The following is a 21175-nucleotide window of genomic DNA, read 5'->3' on the forward strand; positions in this document are numbered from 1 at the left end:
AGTTAAAGTCTTCTCGGAAGCCGGAACAAATAATTCCGGATTTTCCGGATATATTTAGTAGTCTCCGGTTTTAATGTTAGTTACGATTGCATATATCCGGAAATAGCCAAAACAATATTGAAATGTGTAAGTATGATTTCAAAATGAGCTGATAATCGTTTAACTTGAGAAATGGACATCTACATGTATTCTGTGATCAAGACAAAACAATCAGTCATGAAGTACATATTGATCAGTTAGCAATTTACATGTACTAAATTACAGTGTGCTAACGTTGTTTAGCATGATTAACGAAAGCCTGGGAAACCTTTAAGGTTCATGTAATGGCTTTAAACAGTGATATTTTGCAAGCCTAAAACTCATTACTGTGCTGCAATTGAACAGAACTAATTTCATTAATTGTTGGTATATACCCTGGCTAACTGTCAGTCTTACTGTTGATAAGTAATTTGTGAAGCTGTGTGTAAAATACAGTAAAATATGAGAAAAATGTATATTTCTGGAGAAGACATAGAACTCCTGTGAATTGCATTGATGGAACCAAATAATCATGCCATCGTGTTCAGTTGTGAATATGCCAGGTACTCCAACAGTTTGTTTGGCAAAATCGGACCAGCAAATAGCGCAGGAGCCTAGTGTAGTAAATGCAAATGGCTGCTATAAATGGCGGATCGAAAATATCGCATATAAGAAGCCATTTCAATTGATACAAATGTTTTTTATAGACACCATAAGGTACTCTGAACATAACAAGAAGACTCTTCACGAAAAAAATAGTTCAAACAATCTGTTTGGGGCGAAAAATGCAAATTTCCGGAAAGAGCCTCAAAGTCCACATTTTAACTATTTTTTTCGTAAATATTCTTCTTGTCATGTTCAGAGTACCTTAAAATGTATGTAAGAGCACTTGTATCAATTAAAATGTCTTCTTATATGCTATATTTGTGATCCGCCATTTAAAGCAGCCATTTGTATTTACAACAATAGGCTCCTGCGCTATTCGCTGGTCCGATTTTGCCAAACAAACTGTTGGAGTACCTGGCATAGTCACTACTGAACACGATAGCATGTTTATTTGGTGCCATCTATGCAATTCACATGAGTTCTATGTCTTCTCCAGAAATATACATTTTTCTCTTATTTTACTGAAATTTACAAGCAGCTTCACAAATTACTTATCAACAGTAAGACTGACAGTTAGCCAGGGTATATACCAACAATTAATGAAATTAGTTCTGTTCAATTGCAGCACAGTAATGCGTTTTAGGCTTGCAAAATATCACTGGTTAAAGCCATTACATGAACCTTAAACAGGTTGGGCACAACCCTGCATATGGGTAACAGTTACCCATTTGAGTAACATTTACCTGTTCGAGTAACCAATAAGTTAACCAAATGAGGAATATTGTGTAAGAAAAATGCATGAAGTTGTTTTAAACTTTTTTATCAAAAAAGGGCGTAATAATTTTGACATGGCACCATTACTAACATAACATAGTACATTAATATGAATTTAAGGCAAAGCCTCATAAGAGCGCAGCTACATGTAAAATGTAAATATAGTTAGAATTGTAACCTCAGAACGAGATTAAAACTGTTTAAACTTGTAGTGCGATCATTGATTTTTATTAAATGCTATTCTTCAATACTATAGATTGATGTTTTGTGTATAGCAATATATTGACAGTCGTCATATACAGGCCTGAAAGACACATACAACTGGAATAGTTCAATTTCCTTTCTATATTCCATCTTGTTTCTCTGTAAGGCGGAAAACTTGGCAACATGTATAAAAAAGGGCGGGAATATGTGCCGTCATCTTTGGCACCAAGCTTCCTTACGTCACGGCTGACGATGCGCTTGACAACACACAGACAGTATATCATTTGACTAGTACATGTATTGTATCGTTCGTATCTTTGTGTAGTTATCTAAAACTATTTACAGTAATTTCACAGTGTATCCTGGTGATCCATTTTGCCTTTAGAAAAAAATTCAAATCTCGTTGTGCTGATAACGAGAATTAAAACATGGCTGCCTGCATGGAGGTGCGAGACTTTTCCTGCGTGACACGATTTTAAAGTCCAAGGGGTACTGGAATGTATTGGATCTTTATGCTTACACACATGTTATGGTTAGTAGAGCTTCGCTCTACGCGGCCTTTGGCCACGCAGAGAGCTGCGCTCTTATTAATCAAAATGGGACAAACTTCATTGTCTCGATTTTGGTAAAAGTCACAAAATAAACCACCTCCATTGCTTACTATGGTGCTAAAAATAGAACACAGGTAAAACTCATTCAACCATGACATTTGCACTGAATTTCCCTGATAGCTATACACTGAAGTCAATGAAGTGCACCGGTACCAAAATTGTCATCTTACAACAAAGTTAGACAACAAAATTTGATATTTCACCCACAGAAACATAGAGTCTTTGATCAGTTGTAAGGCATTCTAAAAATTATGACGCCCTTTTTTGATGATAATTTTTTAAACAACATTATGCGTTTTCTTTTCACATTATTACTCAATTGGGTAACTTATTGATTACTGCAAACAGGTAACTGTTACTCAAATGGGTAACTGTTACCCATATGCAGGGTTGTGCCCAACCTGTGTAAATTGCTAACTGATCACATGAGCTACAAAATTACATTAATTACAGAGTATATTTCCTACTTGTATTTAATTATTGATGCATATTTCTGTAACGTTACAGAAATACAACGTACAAAAACATATGTGGTAAGTTAGAACAGTGAAACTAATTTTTCTGTTTTTTTTTTGTTTTTTTTAGTGTGCAAATGTTTAGGCCCTGTGTTATTCACTGTACAGTGTATTTATGATAATATATATATATATGTGTGTGTGTGCATAAAGATATGAAACATATACAATTATTACTGTTATAAATATTTCATCTTGGACAATTTAATATTTAAAATAGGTAATTTTTACATTTAGGAAAGGGTGTTTTTTTCTGAAGTAGGGGAGATACTGTACATGTAGACATATGTCATTTCAAAAAAAAAAAAAAAAATGAGGATATTTTTTGTTTTTTATTTTCATAAAAAAAAAAATCATCCTCGTTACTCCATAGGTACCATCACTGACGTAATATCCACCCATGGCCTATCTTATTATAAAGCAGTAAGGTACATATACATGCTTTTGAGAGATTTTCAACTTTGCTAATTTAACGATTGGCAGATGTACCTCTGTATGTGCCTTGGGGCTTTAAGATATACTCATAAATAATTAAATTCAGAACAACGTTAATTTGTTACAAAATTTCAACAATGATTTTCAGATGGTTTGAGTACAATTTTGGAAAGAAAGAAAATAATATTTTAACTTATGTACAAATAAAACAAAATGCACTCACGGTTTTGAATGTCCTATTTTCGAACAACCAGGTAATATTAGTTATTTTCACAAAGACGAAGAAGGAGTTTCCAATCACTATGTATATATGGCGGTATATGTTTCTGCTCATATATAGTAAAACTGGAGGCAACATATATATGACTCAGCTAATTTTGACTATGTGACTATCGGGTGGATATAATGTATAACATCAGTGATTGTAACCCATAGAGTATTAAGGATGGGAATAAGACTGTATAAACATTTTTTGTTTGTTTTGTTAAAGTGAATAGTCGTACAAAGAAAACCAGTCTAACTGCGTTCATTGGCCTTCCAAAAGTCCTTACATATAGAAATGACAGTCAAGTTCTGCTTGCGTTGTCTAGTTTTTAAACATTGAAATTATGGAAAAGCCCATGTAAATTTAGCACAGTTCTAAAAATAAAGTTGCCTAACTTTTTGAAAGCAAGGCTGCATGGAGATGTTAACACGGACATAGCCAGCCGGGAGGATGTTTTAGGATTCCTACAATACAAATTAATTTCTTCACTTGCACAGGGATTTGACAGGAAACTTTATTTTTCTATTTCATAAGAAATTATTCTGGATATATTAACACATCTTTACCGACTTTGGTCTTCCTTTGATCATCTCATTTATTTTAAAAACAATTTTTCCATAAAACATGCAATTTACATATATACCAATTTCATTTTTGGGATGAGAGAATCGAATCAACCAACTTTGCAACACCTTTGCACAAATTCCTAAAAATAACGAAAATTAAGAGCAATATATTTTGAAATTTTTGACTGTTGATGAATTGATATGACAAAATGGATTATCTCCCATGTACTGTTGTTATATTTATCCCCGAGGCGGATATTTTTCAAAATGTCTGTGAAAAATATTTTTTGATAGAATTTATGTTAGCAACACTATTATGATTAGAACTAGATCTAGAGTCAGTGGTAATTACACATGTAATGGAAATAGAAATGAAAATCGGAAGTACACAATTGTATTAACTTATTTTATTAAGTTACATTTCTGTATTTTTTCACATTTTTTACAGAACAATGCACTTGATGTTTTGTTTTTCTTTATTTTCAGACAACTTTTAAACAAACTTGATTTTAGTAATCAAGGCAGCACTTGAATGATGAATATGTGACGTCAAAGTTAGATTTTATTGGAAAAATAAAACCAAAAATCTTTTAACTCCTTCCTTGTGGTTGAGGTGTTTACATTACTTACTGAACATGATGGATCCATTGGGCACAGAAAGTTTAGAAATGGAGTGTGATGAAGAACCGGATGATAAGGAAGTATTTCAGACTTTCTTAATATCCAAGGGCAATAACGAGGTAGAAATAACGGACCAAGAGGAAATGTTTATCTCTAAAGAGGATGCAGGTCTTTCGGATGTTCCGGTCGTAGACATGACGGTAGATCTGGAGGAGTTTCACGAGGAAAATACAAATGAGCAAGACAAACAAATTTCAGATGTGAAAGATGAAGATATTTCAGACAAGGATGGTGTTGCTGATGATGAAGACTGGGCTGGACGTGACGGGGAATCACTTTCGGAGAGTAGCAGAAAAGAAGCATCAGATGAAGAAGTGCAGAGTAAGTTAGAATTCAGTATTTACTGTACATGTGGATATTTATGTGTGTGGACAATTTTACAGCTTTCAAACTGTTTGACAGTATGATAATTTTTTGCAAAAACAGTGTTTCAGATTAATTTTAAAATCTTTAGAGGACATTTTAGGGTTTTTACAAAATTTTGTTATGACAAATTTTTTGCAAAAACAGTGTTTCAGATTAATTTTAAAATCTTTAGAGGACATTTTAGGGTTTTTACAAAATTTTGTTATGACATTCTCTATATTGGAATGATTAAGGATTTTTCTCCAAAATTATTAAAGCAATGTCAATGAAATTTTGCGCAAACCTTTCAAGGCATAAGGCCAATCAAATTGTGAATTATATGGTCCCCAGCCCCTAGGGGGGCTGTGGGAGGGCTAAAAGGGGTAAAATTGACTAAAATTTTGAAAATCTTCTTCTCCACTCACAGATACATGTATACTGTGATAGAATCAAATACCAGGGTACTCTTCATAGATAGAAAGCTAGATCGTAAGGTCCTTTACAAAAATTGTGAATTATATAACCATGGGGTCTCACATTTCCTCCTGGGGACACTATATATAGTTTATATTGGAAACACACATTTATGTTAATTATTTGCTCAATTTTCATAGGAAATGAGTTACACATGGTTAGAATTATTAGCCTGACAAAGCATTTTAACATCATATCCATATATTGCCCGTATATATTAATATTGGTCCTGATGGACTCACAGTGGTCAGAGGGGCGGGGCCAAAAGGTGCCAAAATGGCTAAAATTTCAAAAATCTTTTTCCGAATTTATAGATTTGAAGGAACCAGACTCTTCACAGATTGAAAAATCTTAATAGGCTCTTTACAAAAATTGTGAACTTTATGGCCCTGGGATCTCAGATTTTCCCTTGGGGAGGGGGTCAAATCTACTACAGTATACATGTAATTTATATAGGAAAAAACACATGTATGAACATTTTTTGCTCAATTTTCATAGGAAATGAGTCAAAACTTGGTTAAAACTATTAGCCTGAGATAAAGCATTTTAACATAACCATATTGGTCCCCACTGAGCCCTAGGGACCAGAGCTCGAGGGGCATGGCCAAACTGCTGGGTCAAAATTACAAAAATTAAAAAAAAGTCTTTACTGAATTCACAGATTTGATGGAACCAAATATATATACTCTTCATAGATTGAAATGTCAAATTTATAAAATCACTGACTGACTTCAAGGGGCCAAATGGTCCAATATATACTGTAGTGTGTATACATTAGTCCTATACGATCACTCTAATAAGCAACCATGCACTCATCTTATATAACCAAATTTCTTAGGCACTGACGTTATTCAACATTAATTGAATTGCCCCCTCTCAAAAACTAACCTCGAGCTCCATAACCCGACAAATGATCGCTAAATTTTGGCCCAAAGTCTCAAACTTCACTCAAATGGCCCCCCTCGCCAATGACCATCTGGAAGAATTGTCAATTAGAGTTATTTCCCTTTTCTTGGGAATCTCTGGCTTAACCAGATCTAGACTCTAAATAAAGGTGGTGGCCAAAACTTGTAGCCTGACCTGAGCCCGAGCTTTAAAACTTGAGCTGTTCTGTGGTTATTTTCGTTTTTCTCTTCCAAAATAGCATTTATCAAAACGATTTTTGGCATAACAATTCTTTGTGTTATGTTTATCTTCATGTGTATATGAATGTAATATGTATTTAAGGCCACACCAAATCAATCAGTTGTTCATCAGGAAACCCGCTCCTAAAATGTCAATATTGAAAAGTGAAAAAAAAATTGCAGCGCACCTTAAAGAAATTGGCAAATACAAAATTTTTAGACGTTTCCATACAGTTAAATCCGCCAATTCTATATATAGCCATATCTACATACAATGTACCAGGCAGTGGGGCACTGGCCATAGGTTGATAATGAAGTAAACATAGAGGTGTGAACACCCTCTGACCAATATCAGCAGTCCAAATTATCAGTCTGTCATGAGGCTATACATTCACGTGTGTAACATACAAAATGTAACTGTATGTGCACGTGTATTACAGCTAAGTCTGAGGTCCATCGCAATCGGCTGCTTATTAAACAATCATCTGGTCTTTCAGGGAATTTTGTGAATTATAGATAATGAGCATTACTTCAAAAACAAACACTGCTGACAGCTGTATGTAAATGATGATTTACCCACGTTTTTAATGTTTAATAGGCCTAACTATCAATGGACGTCACAAATTTTGCAATCGTAATGACCGCCATTTTGGGTAATTGTTATAGTGGATTAAGATTGTAATACAATTTTAGGATTTCACTAATAATCTTTTTTTTTATAAGGGAAGGGGGGTATTTTTCCAGAATTTTGGTGTAGATTTTAGACTAAATGTTGATAAAAAATAAGTTTAAATCAATCAAATATTTAATTTCTTTTTTTTTTATTATTTTTTTTCTCTCTCTCAGATTAGTTTCAGTTTACTGTAACAGGTCTAATATTTCCTGGAATTAGTATTTGTGTTGAAATGAAAATTAAACTAGTGTATTGCTTCATTATACAAAATTGTGAAAAATGTGACACTGTTGAATATTAATTCAATATAGGCCTAGTTTTTTCAACAACAGATTTATTATAAAGAATAAGGGTATAATAGGATTGAAATACAGGCATCTTCATCATAATCATCAATGAAATTTGATCTTTCCTGTGAATCATGGATCGTCATAATTTAAGACCAAGTAAATTTCCAATTGGTGAATCAAAGATTTGATCTATAGCTAAACTGTTTTTTTGACCATTTTGATTAATACTTGGTGAACAGTGGTTCATTTAAATCATTGATCTTTGGTTTTTAGGTCATCTGACCCGAAGGGTCAGGTTGACCTATTGTCATCATGCACCGTCCGTCGTCATGCGCCATCCGCCATGTGCCAAGTTTGTTCAAATGAATGACCTTGACTTTCATTTAAAGTCACAGGGGTCAAATAGGCTAAAATCCTTTAAACAACTTCTTGTGAATAACTAGGAAGCCTAGAGACCTGATATTGGGCCCGTGATATGCTGGGATGACGGGCTATCAAGTTTATTCAATTGAATGACCTTGACCTTCATTTCAGGTCACAGGGGTCATATAGGCTAAAACTTGAAATAACTTTTTGTCAATAACTAAGAGGTCTAGAGATCTGATATTTGGCCTGTTACATGCTGGGATGAAGGACTCCCATATTTTTATTTAAAAAAATGACCTTGATCTTCATTCACAGGGGCCAAATAGCTATAAAGGCTAAAATCTTTAAACAACTATGTTGTATTATGCCAATAGTCAGGTGACCGTTAAGGCCCATGGGACTCTTGTTTTTTATTAATTTTAAATAATATTGCTGTTTAGTTATTTTTGTCAATGAAAGGATGCAAAATTAACGTAATCATAATTAATTCAATGTAAATATTTTGAAATGTAAGAAAAACAAATTTGAAAAAAAATGCCGAAATTTTGGTGCTCTCATGAAAATTTGATCCCTTCGCCTCCGAAAATCTGAAAATGGATATTTTATAAAAAAAAAAAAAAAAAAAAATCACACACTCGCTCCCAATTTTTCCCCTCAGTTACCAAAGAACAACTGATTTATTTGGTGTGGCCTAATATATATATATATATGTCATTTTCATGAAAACAATGTGACTTCATAAATCGCCCTATATCACTTTTCAAGGGGCTAATTTGTGTAACCCTTGTAGCTCGGGCTCAGCGTGGGTAAACAGTGAGATTGGCGAGACAGGTACTTGTCAACGAGATTACCAAAAATGCAGAATTTGTTATGAAATAATTTGGTATTTATGTAGAAATTTATACTTTTCTGACCAACAAGATGTTTACTTGTTGTTTGGATTATATATATATAATTTCTTGTCAAAAAAACATCAATTTCAAATAATTTGGAAAAATCATAAAATGTCACGTTGATTGCAGGATACACAAATTAACCCTGGTATATGCATATTGATGTGTTGCCCATTTAACAACACATGATCACAATATTTCATCTTAAATTTCAGAAGAATTGGAACTGTTAGCAGAGAATCAGAAATCCAAGAAAGAGATGTGTGTAAACGAGAAAGCTGGAGCGAAAAAAAGCGATATGACTATTAAACAAGGATACAATGGAAGAATCTCTTTTATTACTATCGGAAAAGATAACAACTTCCATTATCGTCATAAAGTCGAAGGGAGTAAATCTAAAGCTATGGAAGAGGAGATGAATTTGCTAGCGAGGAATAGCAAAAAAGGTAATGTATCCACACTTACCATATTCGCCGTAATTATAGCGCCCCTTCCCTTTTCTGGAGGAGAGTTGATGTTGTATATATAAACACCCCCTTTCAATGGATTTAATAGTTTTTTACAACATGTGTTGCCTCTAACATCAGCATTAATATTGTATCCCATATTACATGAACTTGCGAGTATTTTACATGTGAATTACTATATATATAATAATTATAATGTCTCCCAAAGAATAAAAGGTATATGCATGTTTACTGTAACAGATGTTATAATGTAACACAAGTACAAAATGATTTGAAATATTGCTGCCTTTTTTCGTCCACAACTTACATTTTGGTTCATTAATGAGCGCCCCCTTTGTTACAATTATTTAAGGGCCCTGGCCATGGGCGCTTATTAAAGCAAACATGGTATTAGGCTTTACATAATATCCAAAAGACATTGTGTGGTCTGGGCCCTTTTTGGCCAATTATTATTATGGATCCAGTATTTAGCAGTCAAACTTCCGGGTGCAATGAAATAGTTTTTTAATTTTTTTGCTGCAGCAGACCAGTTGCATTGCTATGGCAACCATTCAAATTATGCAAAATTGGATAATCTGGTTAACTGATAATATGTGAGCACAAAATATACTTCTTTCGGAGAAATATAAACTTTGTTCAAGGGTGCACTACATACCCTAGTTGTGCATATTGCATTTTGGGATCAATCGGCCTACAAGATCGCCTACCGGCGGCCATCTTGGATTTTGATAATTAAAGTTTGTTACCGCTATTTCTCAGAAGGTACTGAAGGGATCTTTCTCAATTTTCATATGTAGGTTCCCCTAGGACCCTAGTTGCGCATATTGCATTTTGGGACTACTCAGTGAACAAGATGGCCGACTAGCCGCCATCTTGGATTTTGATAGTTCAAGTTTGTAATCGCTATTTCTCAGAAAGTACTGAAGGGATCTATCTCAAATTTCATTTCTAGGTTCCCCTAGGACCCTAGTTGTGCATACTGCATTTTGAGACTGTCGGCCAACAAGATGGCCCAACCGGTGGCCATCTTGGATTTTGATAGTTAAAGTTTGTTACCGCTATTTCTCAGAAAGTACAGAAGGGATCTTTCTCAAATTTCATATGTAGGTTCCCCTAGGACCCTAGTTGTGCATATTGCATTTTGGGACTGCTCAGTGAACAAGATGGCCGACCAGCCGCCATCTTGGATTTTGATAGTTAAAGTATGTGACCGCTATTTCTCAGAAAGTACTGAAGAGATCTGTCTCAAATTTAATATCTAGGTTCCCCTAGGACTCTAGTTGTGCATATTGCATTTTGGGACTGTCGGCCAACAAGATGGCCCAACCGAGGGCCATCTTGGATTTTGATGGTTAAAGTTTGTTACCGCTATTTCTCAGAAAGTACAGAAGGGATCTGTCTCAAATTTCATATGTAGGTTCCCCTAGGACCCTAGTTGTGCATATTGCATTTTGGGACTGATCGGCCAACAAAATGGCCTGACCGGCGGCTATCTTGGATTATGATAGTTAAAGTTTGTTACTGCTATTTCTTAGAATGAACTGAAGGGATCTGTCTCAAATTTCATATGTAGGTTCCCCTAGGACTCTTGTTGTGCATATTGCATTTTTGGACTGATTGGTCAAGGCAACCGTTTTTCATGAAGGTTCTTTAAGGGCCCTAGTTATGCCTATTGTATTTTGGGAACGATTGATCAACGAGATGGCCGACCATCATCTTTGATTTTGATAGTGTCAAGTTTGAAAAGCAGAAAAAAGAAATTTAAGTTTGTAAAGCAGAGAAAGAACTTAAAGTTTGAAAAGCAGAGAAAAGATCCCTCTTTCATTTGTCAGACATATATCAATCTTTGGTGGGCGCCAAGATCCCCCTGGTCTTAGAATCTGTTGATCACCATTACACACATGCATGCGCTGAAATTTTCCATGCAGCATTTGTGCTGAAAAAGATGGGCAAATTAACAAAATATGGCTGGAAATTGGAATTTGGCAATATTTGTGACACCATATTGCCAAACATAATGTCCAGAATGTGCAAAGGAGTATATTTCACAACCCTTGAGATTTTGTTATTTCATTATAAAATTATTTTATCAATGTATGTATAACTAAAATTCAGTGAATTTCAGTGCCAAAAAGGCCCAATAGTGCATATAGTCTTTTATACAAAATTCCGGAACTCTTTAATTTGTGCAAGAAGAATTATCGACAATTAAAGTTCATAACAGTAAAATGCAAAATTTTACACCCGCAAAAAAATAGCAATGCAGTATAGACTATGCTGTACAGGTATGTTCTTGAGTAAGACACTTTATATATATATATAACGTATATATATTTATTAGTGCTGTGTTTGTTATTTCTTTAAAAAAGTCACATATTGAAAGACACTTTTTGCTAAAAAAAAATAAGGTGATTACACAAGATATTTTTGCGCGATTTGATCTAAAAATGAGAAAATCATATGTTAGTGATTTTAAATTTTCGCGATATGGATTTAAGGGTATATATCATTCAACCATTTCTCAATATTTTGTGGATCAAATTTTAGCTATCTTAGTTATATGGTATTCAAATTTTGTTAATCATTTTCACCCTTTTGTTTGTAGGTGACGTACCTGAACGGACTGTTGATGATTCACCAGGACAGGGACCTGCACCAAGACTGTGTCCGGTAAGCGTAACCAGTGTCAAGGATGGTCCAAAGGATAATTGCAGCCAATCACTGGCAGATATGAGGGCCAAGCGCCGTAACGAATCCACAAAACCAGGGACACATGTGATCAATTCTACGAAATCGAGGCCGTCGATATTTAACAAATCTCCAGTTGTTACCCAGAGAGTTAAAAGTGGAGAAACAAAGACTGGTGAAGGTAATTCCTATAGACTAGCATGTGAAGTTTTGAATATAGGTGATCAGTCACTACAAGACAGCAGTAGAGTAAAACAGGATAACTATAGCACTATCAGTTCAACCGATATAGCCATAAAAGAAGAACCGAAATCTGATTCTGAAGATATTGATGTAGGTCTGCCAAGTAGGAACGTTGAAAAGGAGACAAGAGATAGCAATACAACATTCAGTACAACTGAAATATCCATCAAAGAAGAACCGAAAAGTGATGTGGACGATCTTGATATACAGGAATCAAGCAGTGATAGGCCAGAAAGATGTGGTATGGTCATCAGTGAGGAACCTTCTAATTTTCTGTATCCAAATACAGACCATAGCTATAGTTTCCCACTGGAATCTTGTAAAGAGGGATATGTACACGATGAAGTTTGTGAAAGTAGTGCACAGACATTTAACACAAAACTTGCCTCAGATTTGAATTTCTCGCTATCCTCAAAATCATCAAATGATCTCCAGGCATCAAGTTTCAAATCATCAGCTTCTATGACAAGAAGCATGCCAGTAGATGTTGAAAGGACTTCTAACCCATCACAGACAAAATTTCATTTATCACAAGCAAGTTTACGTCCAACAGTGTCGAGTGTTACCAGGAACATTCCCACAAATCCACAGTCAAACAGAAAGAAGATGGTTTTCCTTCTACCAACACTAGAACATTCAAAGCCATCCCATCTCTTCCATGGAAGAACAATTAATGCACAAACACAATGTTTATTGATACCAGATCAGTCGACTTTAGTAAAACAGAAAAAAGAACAATCGACCACAAAACACGTACATACGCAGTGCGCTATTATGACGACAGCACTTATACAATCTAATGTGAAACAGGAGAAAAACCATCAAGCACGAAAAGATTCTCAAATGCAGTGTTTAACAATACCATCTTTTCCTGGTGTAAAACGAAAGAGAAAAACAACAGCAATAACAAAAGATGCGCAAACACAATGTGCCATTATGGTGCCTCACAGACATTCCGTTAAAGAGGGATTAAAGTCTACTACAAAAATTGCTCAAACACAGTGTACAATGGCGTATTACTCAAATCAGGATCATAAGTCATCAACAAAAGACGCCCAAACACAATATACAATGACGTTTCCCCCGACACATACTACTGTTAATTGCAAGAAGCCAAAGTTGACGACAAAAGACGCCCAAGTGCAATGTGTTATGACTCTGCCGCTAATTTGCATGTACTCAACGGATGAGAACTACGAAACAAGAGGAAAGGGGATACAATGTTCTATGACCCCAATACCACAACACGTAATAGTAGAAACCGTAAGACCGCTCTCCAAACAAACTACAGCACAGTCATTGAAATCTCGTATTGAATCGAATCAGAAAATTAACAAAGGGGATAGGACAACTCCAGTTGAATCAAATTCTTATGAAACAATAGATTTATGTGAATCTCCACCTGCGGAACCTAACGGTACGGATTCTTGCATGTATTCGAAATGGTCAATAGTCAACAGCGTAGGTCATAAAACAAGTGCCACAAAACCGCTAACCAAATCTGAACAACTGTTAAAACGAAAGTCACAGTCAGGTAACAAACAATGTAATAATTTAATGCCTCACAGGGTAATTAACAGTGTGATTGAATCGATGTTATCTCATCACCGAAAAACGGAAACACCTGTGCTCCAAAAACCAATGCCCTCAAAAACGTCGACGAAAGTTTTTCCATTAAAGTTTACTGAATCCTATCGCAAAACAGAGTTTGAGAGGAGGAGGAGGTTAAAGAAATACAGACAAAAAACCAGTTCTTATAGGAAAATACAGTGAACAAAACACAATCAATAAAATTGTTGGAGACACTAAAAGATGCTCCACCTCCGAAAGAGCATAAATTACTTAATTACTTGAACAATAATTGGTTTTTAATCGTGTATATATATGTCAAATTAACACAATTTTTTTTATAAAATAATTCATTTTGCCTTTGGTGCATGCGCAATCAGTACTTCATTCCATATAGGATATAGATAGTGCCACGGAATTTTTTCGGGATGCAATTAATTATTTTTTGTAATTTAAACTTGAAGTAAACTTAGAAGCTCAAACTTTCCAATGGTGGTAATGATGTAAATTAAGTAACTTTTGTATCTGAAAAAAAAAATTACTGAATCGTCTGCTCCTGCTTTTGATAGTGAAAAAATACCATTTGTCAGCGGTGGAGCATCTTTAAATCACAATATGATGAAACTATTTCAATAGTAAGATGTCTTTCAGGAGAAAGAACCAAGAACTACCATTCGAGGGCAAATCAATAGCCAACACTAAAAGCGATTTCAACTAAATTATTATAATATAAAACATAAAAACATAACATAAAAAAGTTAAAGAATCATCAGAGCTGGGCAAACTAACACAACTCCTGCACGAAAGTCTGCGGGCAAAATCTTCTTTTTTGCGTGCGATTACTTTGGTGAATTTTGCTATCCAAGTAAAGTTGCGAATGTCCATCTGCGCTTATTGATGTAGGCATTACTTATGTCGAGATTAACAATATCCTTTGATTTTTTTAATCTGCTAAATTAATCTTCGCATACTTGTATGATAATGGTAATCACTAAACATAGAAGCCAGCAAAGAAAGTTTATTTACTTCATTCAAAGCCAACAGCTATGATATACATGAATGGTTTTTACAATACATTTAAGGTGACCTAGATTTACAATTAATTAATATCGTTTAAAGGCCCACTACCTTTCCGAAACGGCTTTTAATTTTTAAAATGGGAATGTAAAACAAGATCGATAAATGTGTAGTGTCTTAAAAATTATTAACTTACCGTTAATACTACATTTATCATCACCTTCTGAACGATTTGATTAAAATAAATACAATGGTTATTTTCATAACGCGGGTCGTATTATGTTTCCCGCCGTCGTCCTAAATACCGCGCGGTAGTTGACTATCACTGCGCCAGACGGCAAAAAAGGGAATTGACTCTCCACTGATTTCATATATTACGCAGGAAATCTTGTATATGTTTGGTGTCGTAGCCTTATTTTAGGTCATCGGTATGCATTTTCTGATGTTATTAATGTTTTTTAAGAAACCTTTATATTTTGCTCCGGAAAGGTAATGGGCCTTTAAGATATTAATAACACGTTCAATTTAATTTGAAATGGATACACAGGTAATTTGTTTTGTTGCTATCAACAGAAAATTGCTAATAGGCATTAGCAGTATGAGTTTACTTTAAATCATGTAATGATTTCATTTAAAAAAAAAACTTTTTTTGGTTCTTGAGCATCAGGTAAAATGCAGACGTTTGTGCTGTTGTGACATTAATTAGTAGATGTCGAGTTGGTTCCAAAAAGACAAAAGAAGTAAACAAATTATCAAGCTATATCGATGTGTTTTGTTTATTTTGTGAAGCGTCCAATAACAGTATCTGTAAACATTCTTATCTTAGCACAGTGAAATATTAGCGCAAATGCGAAAAAATGTAAATTATGATTTATAAACGCAGATATAAATTAGCACTATTTGATGGTTTACTACCGGAAATACTCGGTTACAAAATTTAACGCTTTAAATGGATTAGCACTTCAAAGAAAGTGCGAAAAGTGATAAAAAAAAACTACCGCTTAAATGAGCACGTTTACAGTAACTATGTCTACATGTTGTTATGGAAACATCTGTTGTCTAACATTGGCGAGTTTCCATTAATGATAATCATGTATACGTACAATAATAAAACCTAAAAAGAAACGCTGAAAATGCAAGTTAAAAATATATCTTTCAAATGATTTGTAGATGCCCTCTGTATAAAATATCTTTCAAATGTTTTAGTTTTAACTTTCTTTATTTTGATATACGCATATATTATACAACGAATATAAAATCAATTGCGTTGAAGTTGTCCCTTGTATAAAATATCTTTCAAATGGTTTGCAGATGCCCCCTGTAAATACATAGTATGATGGAAGTTTACTATCATACCTGTTTATGTATATGCTATGTACATTCATGATCATATGTATTTGCAAAGATAAAACTTTCTGCAATGTTTAATGGGGTAACACACTGTAATACGGACGACAACGATGTATCCAAACTGTCAAAATTCTACACAAATTATGGTTATGGTCAAATATTTATTAGAACAATGACACATGAATAAATTTCTTTTTAGAAGTTACGTGTACATAACTTGCTTGTAAAAATGTTACGAGAAATGAGCCCCACAGCACACATTTACAGTGACCATAATAAACATAACAACAAAATAATACAGGTGTTTGTGGCTTCTTTGTTGATGTGTGCTATGGGGCTCATTGTTTATGAAATGTTTCGATAGTTTAAATGCTACCAGTGTGTAGTGTAGGTCACACTTAGGTTGATTAAGCAAGTTAAAAATATTCAATTAAGATTTAAAAAAACAAGTACACTTGTATTTCAAGAATCGTTTTTGAGACATCCCCCTGTTAACGTCAGCCATTTTTTCTACCGGTATTCCGACGCGCTCACCGACCCCTATATTAATCGCGTGAATCGACACACGTGCGTTCAGTCTATACATGTACATATACACCTGGCAGTTGTCCACTGTGTATCACCTACTAATACGTAAACTGAGGCCCTACCTGTAAAGCTATGTAGTGCTTGTTTTAGCAAGAAAACATGTTAACTTCTCTAAGCTGTCATTTAGATGTTTCACGAAATAAAATTTCCACACAAGTGAATAGAAATCCAAATAATAATCCGTCCACATATATCCACCTATACTATCGTACCCGATGTACTCGACAACCATGTGCACGTGACCACCTGTTTACGTAATTATCAAAATTTATATCACACGTGTAAAAATGGTATATATTCATTTATTACTTTTTATTCAACTGTACAGATTTATATATTGTCCTTTGAAACTTTATTTTAGAAAACCTTGAACGTAATAACCATTTTATTCTAATGGCACGGCCTCAGGTTACGTCTTAAATACGTCTTTGATTTATGCAGTATATACATGTATAGAGCCGGTCAGGTGTTAGTTATTACACCTTGAACAGCGAACGTTCGACAGATTGCACGTGTTCGTGGTTCACCCGCTTTATATAGGGATCGGCAGGCCAGGCGTCTCGTATCCAAGCAGAGTTAAAACAAAATGCATGACAACCGCATTTCCTTAGAAACGAAAGGGGTTGTCTCAAAAAAGAATGTTGAAAAAATCCGTTTTTATTATATTGCTTTAAAGGGACAATTCATTCTACGAGAACATTAAAATTAGTATATATATCGGAAAACCCCCAGTTCTAATGGGAATTCGATCAGTCGGTTTTTACTGTGATATGTCAGAAAATCCCATGGTGGTGAAATGCGTGTGAAATGTTCAAACTCACTCGCTGTCCCGCCATTACAAATTGTGGTCGAATATCTTGTATGCCGAACCCAGTCCCTTGCTCGTAGAGTAATGCTACTTTTGTCTAGAACAGCTCAAATCGCTCTGACAGAAATGTTTTTACCTTTTTAGGTGAATTGTCTTGCCTAAAAAATCATTATATCACCTCCACAGTGGTTGTGTAGTTCATTTGTTTAACGTGCGTGACTTTGGCTCGGATATTGGTACAGCGTACATACATATGTATTGTACCTGCTTAATCGTATTGATCAACGATTTGTAATTACAACGGTATCAATTAAAATACTAAACAACGTGGAATTTGTCAATATTCTTATGTTAAATGTTTCATAAGAAATGTAGAACATACATTTATGCATATTTTGCTTCTAGCGTGAGTGAATTGCCCCTTTAAATCTCCAATACATACTTTTAAAGTTGCATTTGCAGCTTTAAGACAAATATCTGACTGAGTGAATCACTGTGCAAGAAATTGGAGGAATTTGTCTGTGTCACTTAGCATGGTCTTCATTGGACAGTTGTAAATCGTAACTAAAGGAATTTTTAAAATTTCAAAATTCTCCATAGGAAAGGCATGACATAGGTTAAATAAAGTTCTTTAAATTAACTTAGGATGTTTTACGTATAGATTTTCTATGAAAAATAATAAGTTATGGAATTTTCTTTAAAAAATGATGAAGCGGAGATCAAAAACCGCCTCTCTCACACTGTTCATCAGTCGCCATGTTATTGACGTTTTCTCATTTTCTTGTCGCGTAGACAATAAATGCGATGGCAGAATCATGAACCAGAATCGTTTGGTAGTAAAACATTGACTTGCAATGCAAAGATCCTCTGAACATAAACTTTTAACGGCTAAAATCAAGCTTTCCTCCAGTGTATATTGAAGATCAGTATTCTTATGAGATTGCTAGAACCAACAACACATTCTTTTTCATACCAACTATTTTATGCATCTAGCTCGGAATGACCTTGGTCAAAACATTGCTCTCGGAGCCATCGACATCATGTGACACATAACTTAACTGGAAATACATACACAATTTTTCTTATACAAAAATGATACTAAATGGTATGAAATGCAATTTTAAATATTAAAGTTTTGAAAATAATAGTAGACTATTCCTTTTTTATTGTCTTTATAACCTAAATATAATTTATCGTTAAGGATTACGAGATTGCTTAATCCATGCTACATTTGGCGGCCATTTTGCCCGTGGCGTCAGCTCTAAAGGCAAGTGGTTAAAGTCATAAGGGTACATACTATGTTTGCTCATAAACGATTGAATACTCTCGGCAGTACCCGGATTTTTACTGTACGTCCATTCCATGACAACCGTCTGCACATCAACCTGACGGAAGAACTCGTCGGCGCCATTAAGCACGTGATCCTCGTATCCTTCCACGTCTAGTTTTATAACCACTTTGGTCAGCGGGTCAGAAGACAGCAAAGATAATAAGTCGTTTAATAGTATCGTATGGACTAGTTCGCTGTACTGACCAACCAAGTTCACGTCTGATCCATTTCTTTTGTTTGGGTTATTGTTTAAAACAAACGTGCCACCGACATTGTCTAGATCGCGTCCAAGAGCGACCTGCTCATGTTTGTCGGATATGGCGTTGAACACGATTGCATAATCTTTGGAGAAATGACCGACACGGAAAGAAGAACACAGCCTTTGAATGTTATCTACTAAGGGTTCCACAGCTATCACACGCCGTCCTAGTTTGGCAGCTTCTAATGCAATCACTCCTATATTTGCTCCAATATCAACAAATTGTAAATCTTTGTCCTTTTTGAGAAAAGACACTACGGCAACCGCTACCTCTCGTTCCCAAGATCCCGACACCAAAATATTGTGAGAAATATATTTATCCACACCGGGCTCATGTACAAAAATAGTGGTTTCCCCGGAGAGTGTTCGTAACGTTCCTTGCCGGAACGTTGGGAGATTTGAACACACAAGTATTATTCTTCTTCCATGCTTGACCGTTCCAGTTGTAAACAAATTGTTTCTGATGATGTGACTTCGCTGACGCCGAATTCATTTCCAAGTGAAATTTGTCTAAAGGTAATGTCGACAACGGTGTTTTTTGATATATAATCGCTTCATGTGTTGCTTGTGTTGGTGAGGAAGTTACAGAGCGAAGACCATTTAAAAACTTCTGGGGTGAAAGTTCCGGCTGTGTGTTTTTAATTCCTAGTGAAGATGCCACCATTCGTAATCCATCGTCTTTATTAATGGTTGTCCGAGTTCCGAAGTATATATAACACAGTAAGCCATATATTGAAGGATACAGAGATAAACAGGACTGTACTGTGCCGCTGCCGCATGGTGAAGTTCTGATGGTCCTTTGTCTTTCTAACATCCAACCAGCTGCATGTATCTGCAATGCATTGAACAAATGAAATATCATTTTAACATAATATGAAATAATATAAAATAACATAAAATGACATTTTTGTTCAAGACTAATACGTGAAAGATATAGTATACAAACATGAAATAGAAACATGAAATAAAATAGTAGAATACAATATATAAAATAGAAATATAAGATATATACATTATAGAAACGTTAAAGTATTCATCAGTAGTTCTTGTATAGTTTTGAACTTCTCGACTACTTTGTGGGTAGGTACATGTATTTCTATGGCAAAGAGCTTATAATTACATCATACATATATTTTATAGTTCTACAATTCGTCTATAATGCCAGCAGTCAATTTTGTTGAAATTCATGCTGTATCTTCCATTGTATTCAACAACTGACAACATAGAATACATTACCGTACTTACCGATATACCGATTACATATTAACTATGTTTACTTCTATATAAGTGACATCATGGTTCAATGGGTATTTGGCGACAACCACAAACAATAATCTACAACAGTCCACGATAAAGACAGACATGCCACACTGTTTCTATGTGACGTGTCCAAGGAATTCACACATATGGAAAAGTATACAGGTTGCTATGGGTACCTAAATCACAGTTTGTTACATATATAAATCACAGTCACCAATTGACTAAGGACGTTTGCGGAATAGTTCTCAGTTCGCGTGCTGCTTATTTCTATGTAAATAAACTCTTCCCAGAGAACGTATCCCATAAGGGGGTATTAACAAAATAACCTTCCTTTATCTTACTTAATCACGTGACCACAGACCCAATCTCGGCGCGGCTAAATACCCAATACTACCCAATACTACCCAATACCACCCAATACTACCCAATACTACCTGTAAATAGCTAATAAACTACTGTTTTGGGACTTCATATAATCAATACTATTCAATTAAACTATATTTTGCTTGTAAAAATGAGTTTTGTGTAAAAATGTGTGTTTTAAAGCCAAATATCGGCCAATACTGGCCAACGAAACGACTAAATACCCATAACGATATATACCCCCCCACCACTCACCTGACCAATCACACCAACCCTACCATGTATAATATCCACCAACAATAATTAACTTCCAATAACAATCATTTTTTTACTTTTTCAAATTTAAAGAAGTAATTTTACCCCCAAAAGTATCCTTTAAGATGCCCACACACC

General features: G+C 34.9%; 1 protein-coding gene and 1 pseudogene across 2 annotated transcripts; one reads left to right on the forward strand and one right to left on the reverse strand.

Annotated features, from left to right (window-relative positions):
- The first annotated feature begins 5 nt into the window (after nucleotides 1-5).
- Nucleotides 6-15584, forward strand: LOC138331499 (uncharacterized). Of its 2 annotated transcripts, none has more exons than XM_069279176.1 (4): nucleotides 6-126; nucleotides 4481-4996; nucleotides 9056-9286; nucleotides 11913-15584. In XM_069279176.1, exons 2-4 carry the CDS (start codon nucleotides 4630-4632, stop codon nucleotides 14009-14011), a joined length of 2697 nt encoding a protein of 898 aa, XP_069135277.1. In that variant the 5' UTR covers nucleotides 6-126; nucleotides 4481-4629; the 3' UTR covers nucleotides 14012-15584. The 2 variants fall into 2 exon arrangements, with proteins under 2 accessions (XP_069135277.1, XP_069135278.1); XM_069279177.1 differs by lacking the exon at nucleotides 6-126 and adding an exon at nucleotides 2612-2746.
- A 2719-nt stretch (nucleotides 15585-18303) lies between these two features.
- LOC138331503 (uncharacterized) lies at nucleotides 18304-19953 on the reverse strand (annotated as a pseudogene).
- Nucleotides 19954-21175: the final 1222 nt, after the last annotated feature.

The sequence above is a fragment of the Argopecten irradians genome, chromosome 9, assembly GCF_041381155.1.
Source record: "Argopecten irradians isolate NY chromosome 9, Ai_NY, whole genome shotgun sequence".
In the NCBI taxonomy this organism is placed as follows: Eukaryota; Metazoa; Mollusca; class Bivalvia; order Pectinida; family Pectinidae; genus Argopecten; species Argopecten irradians.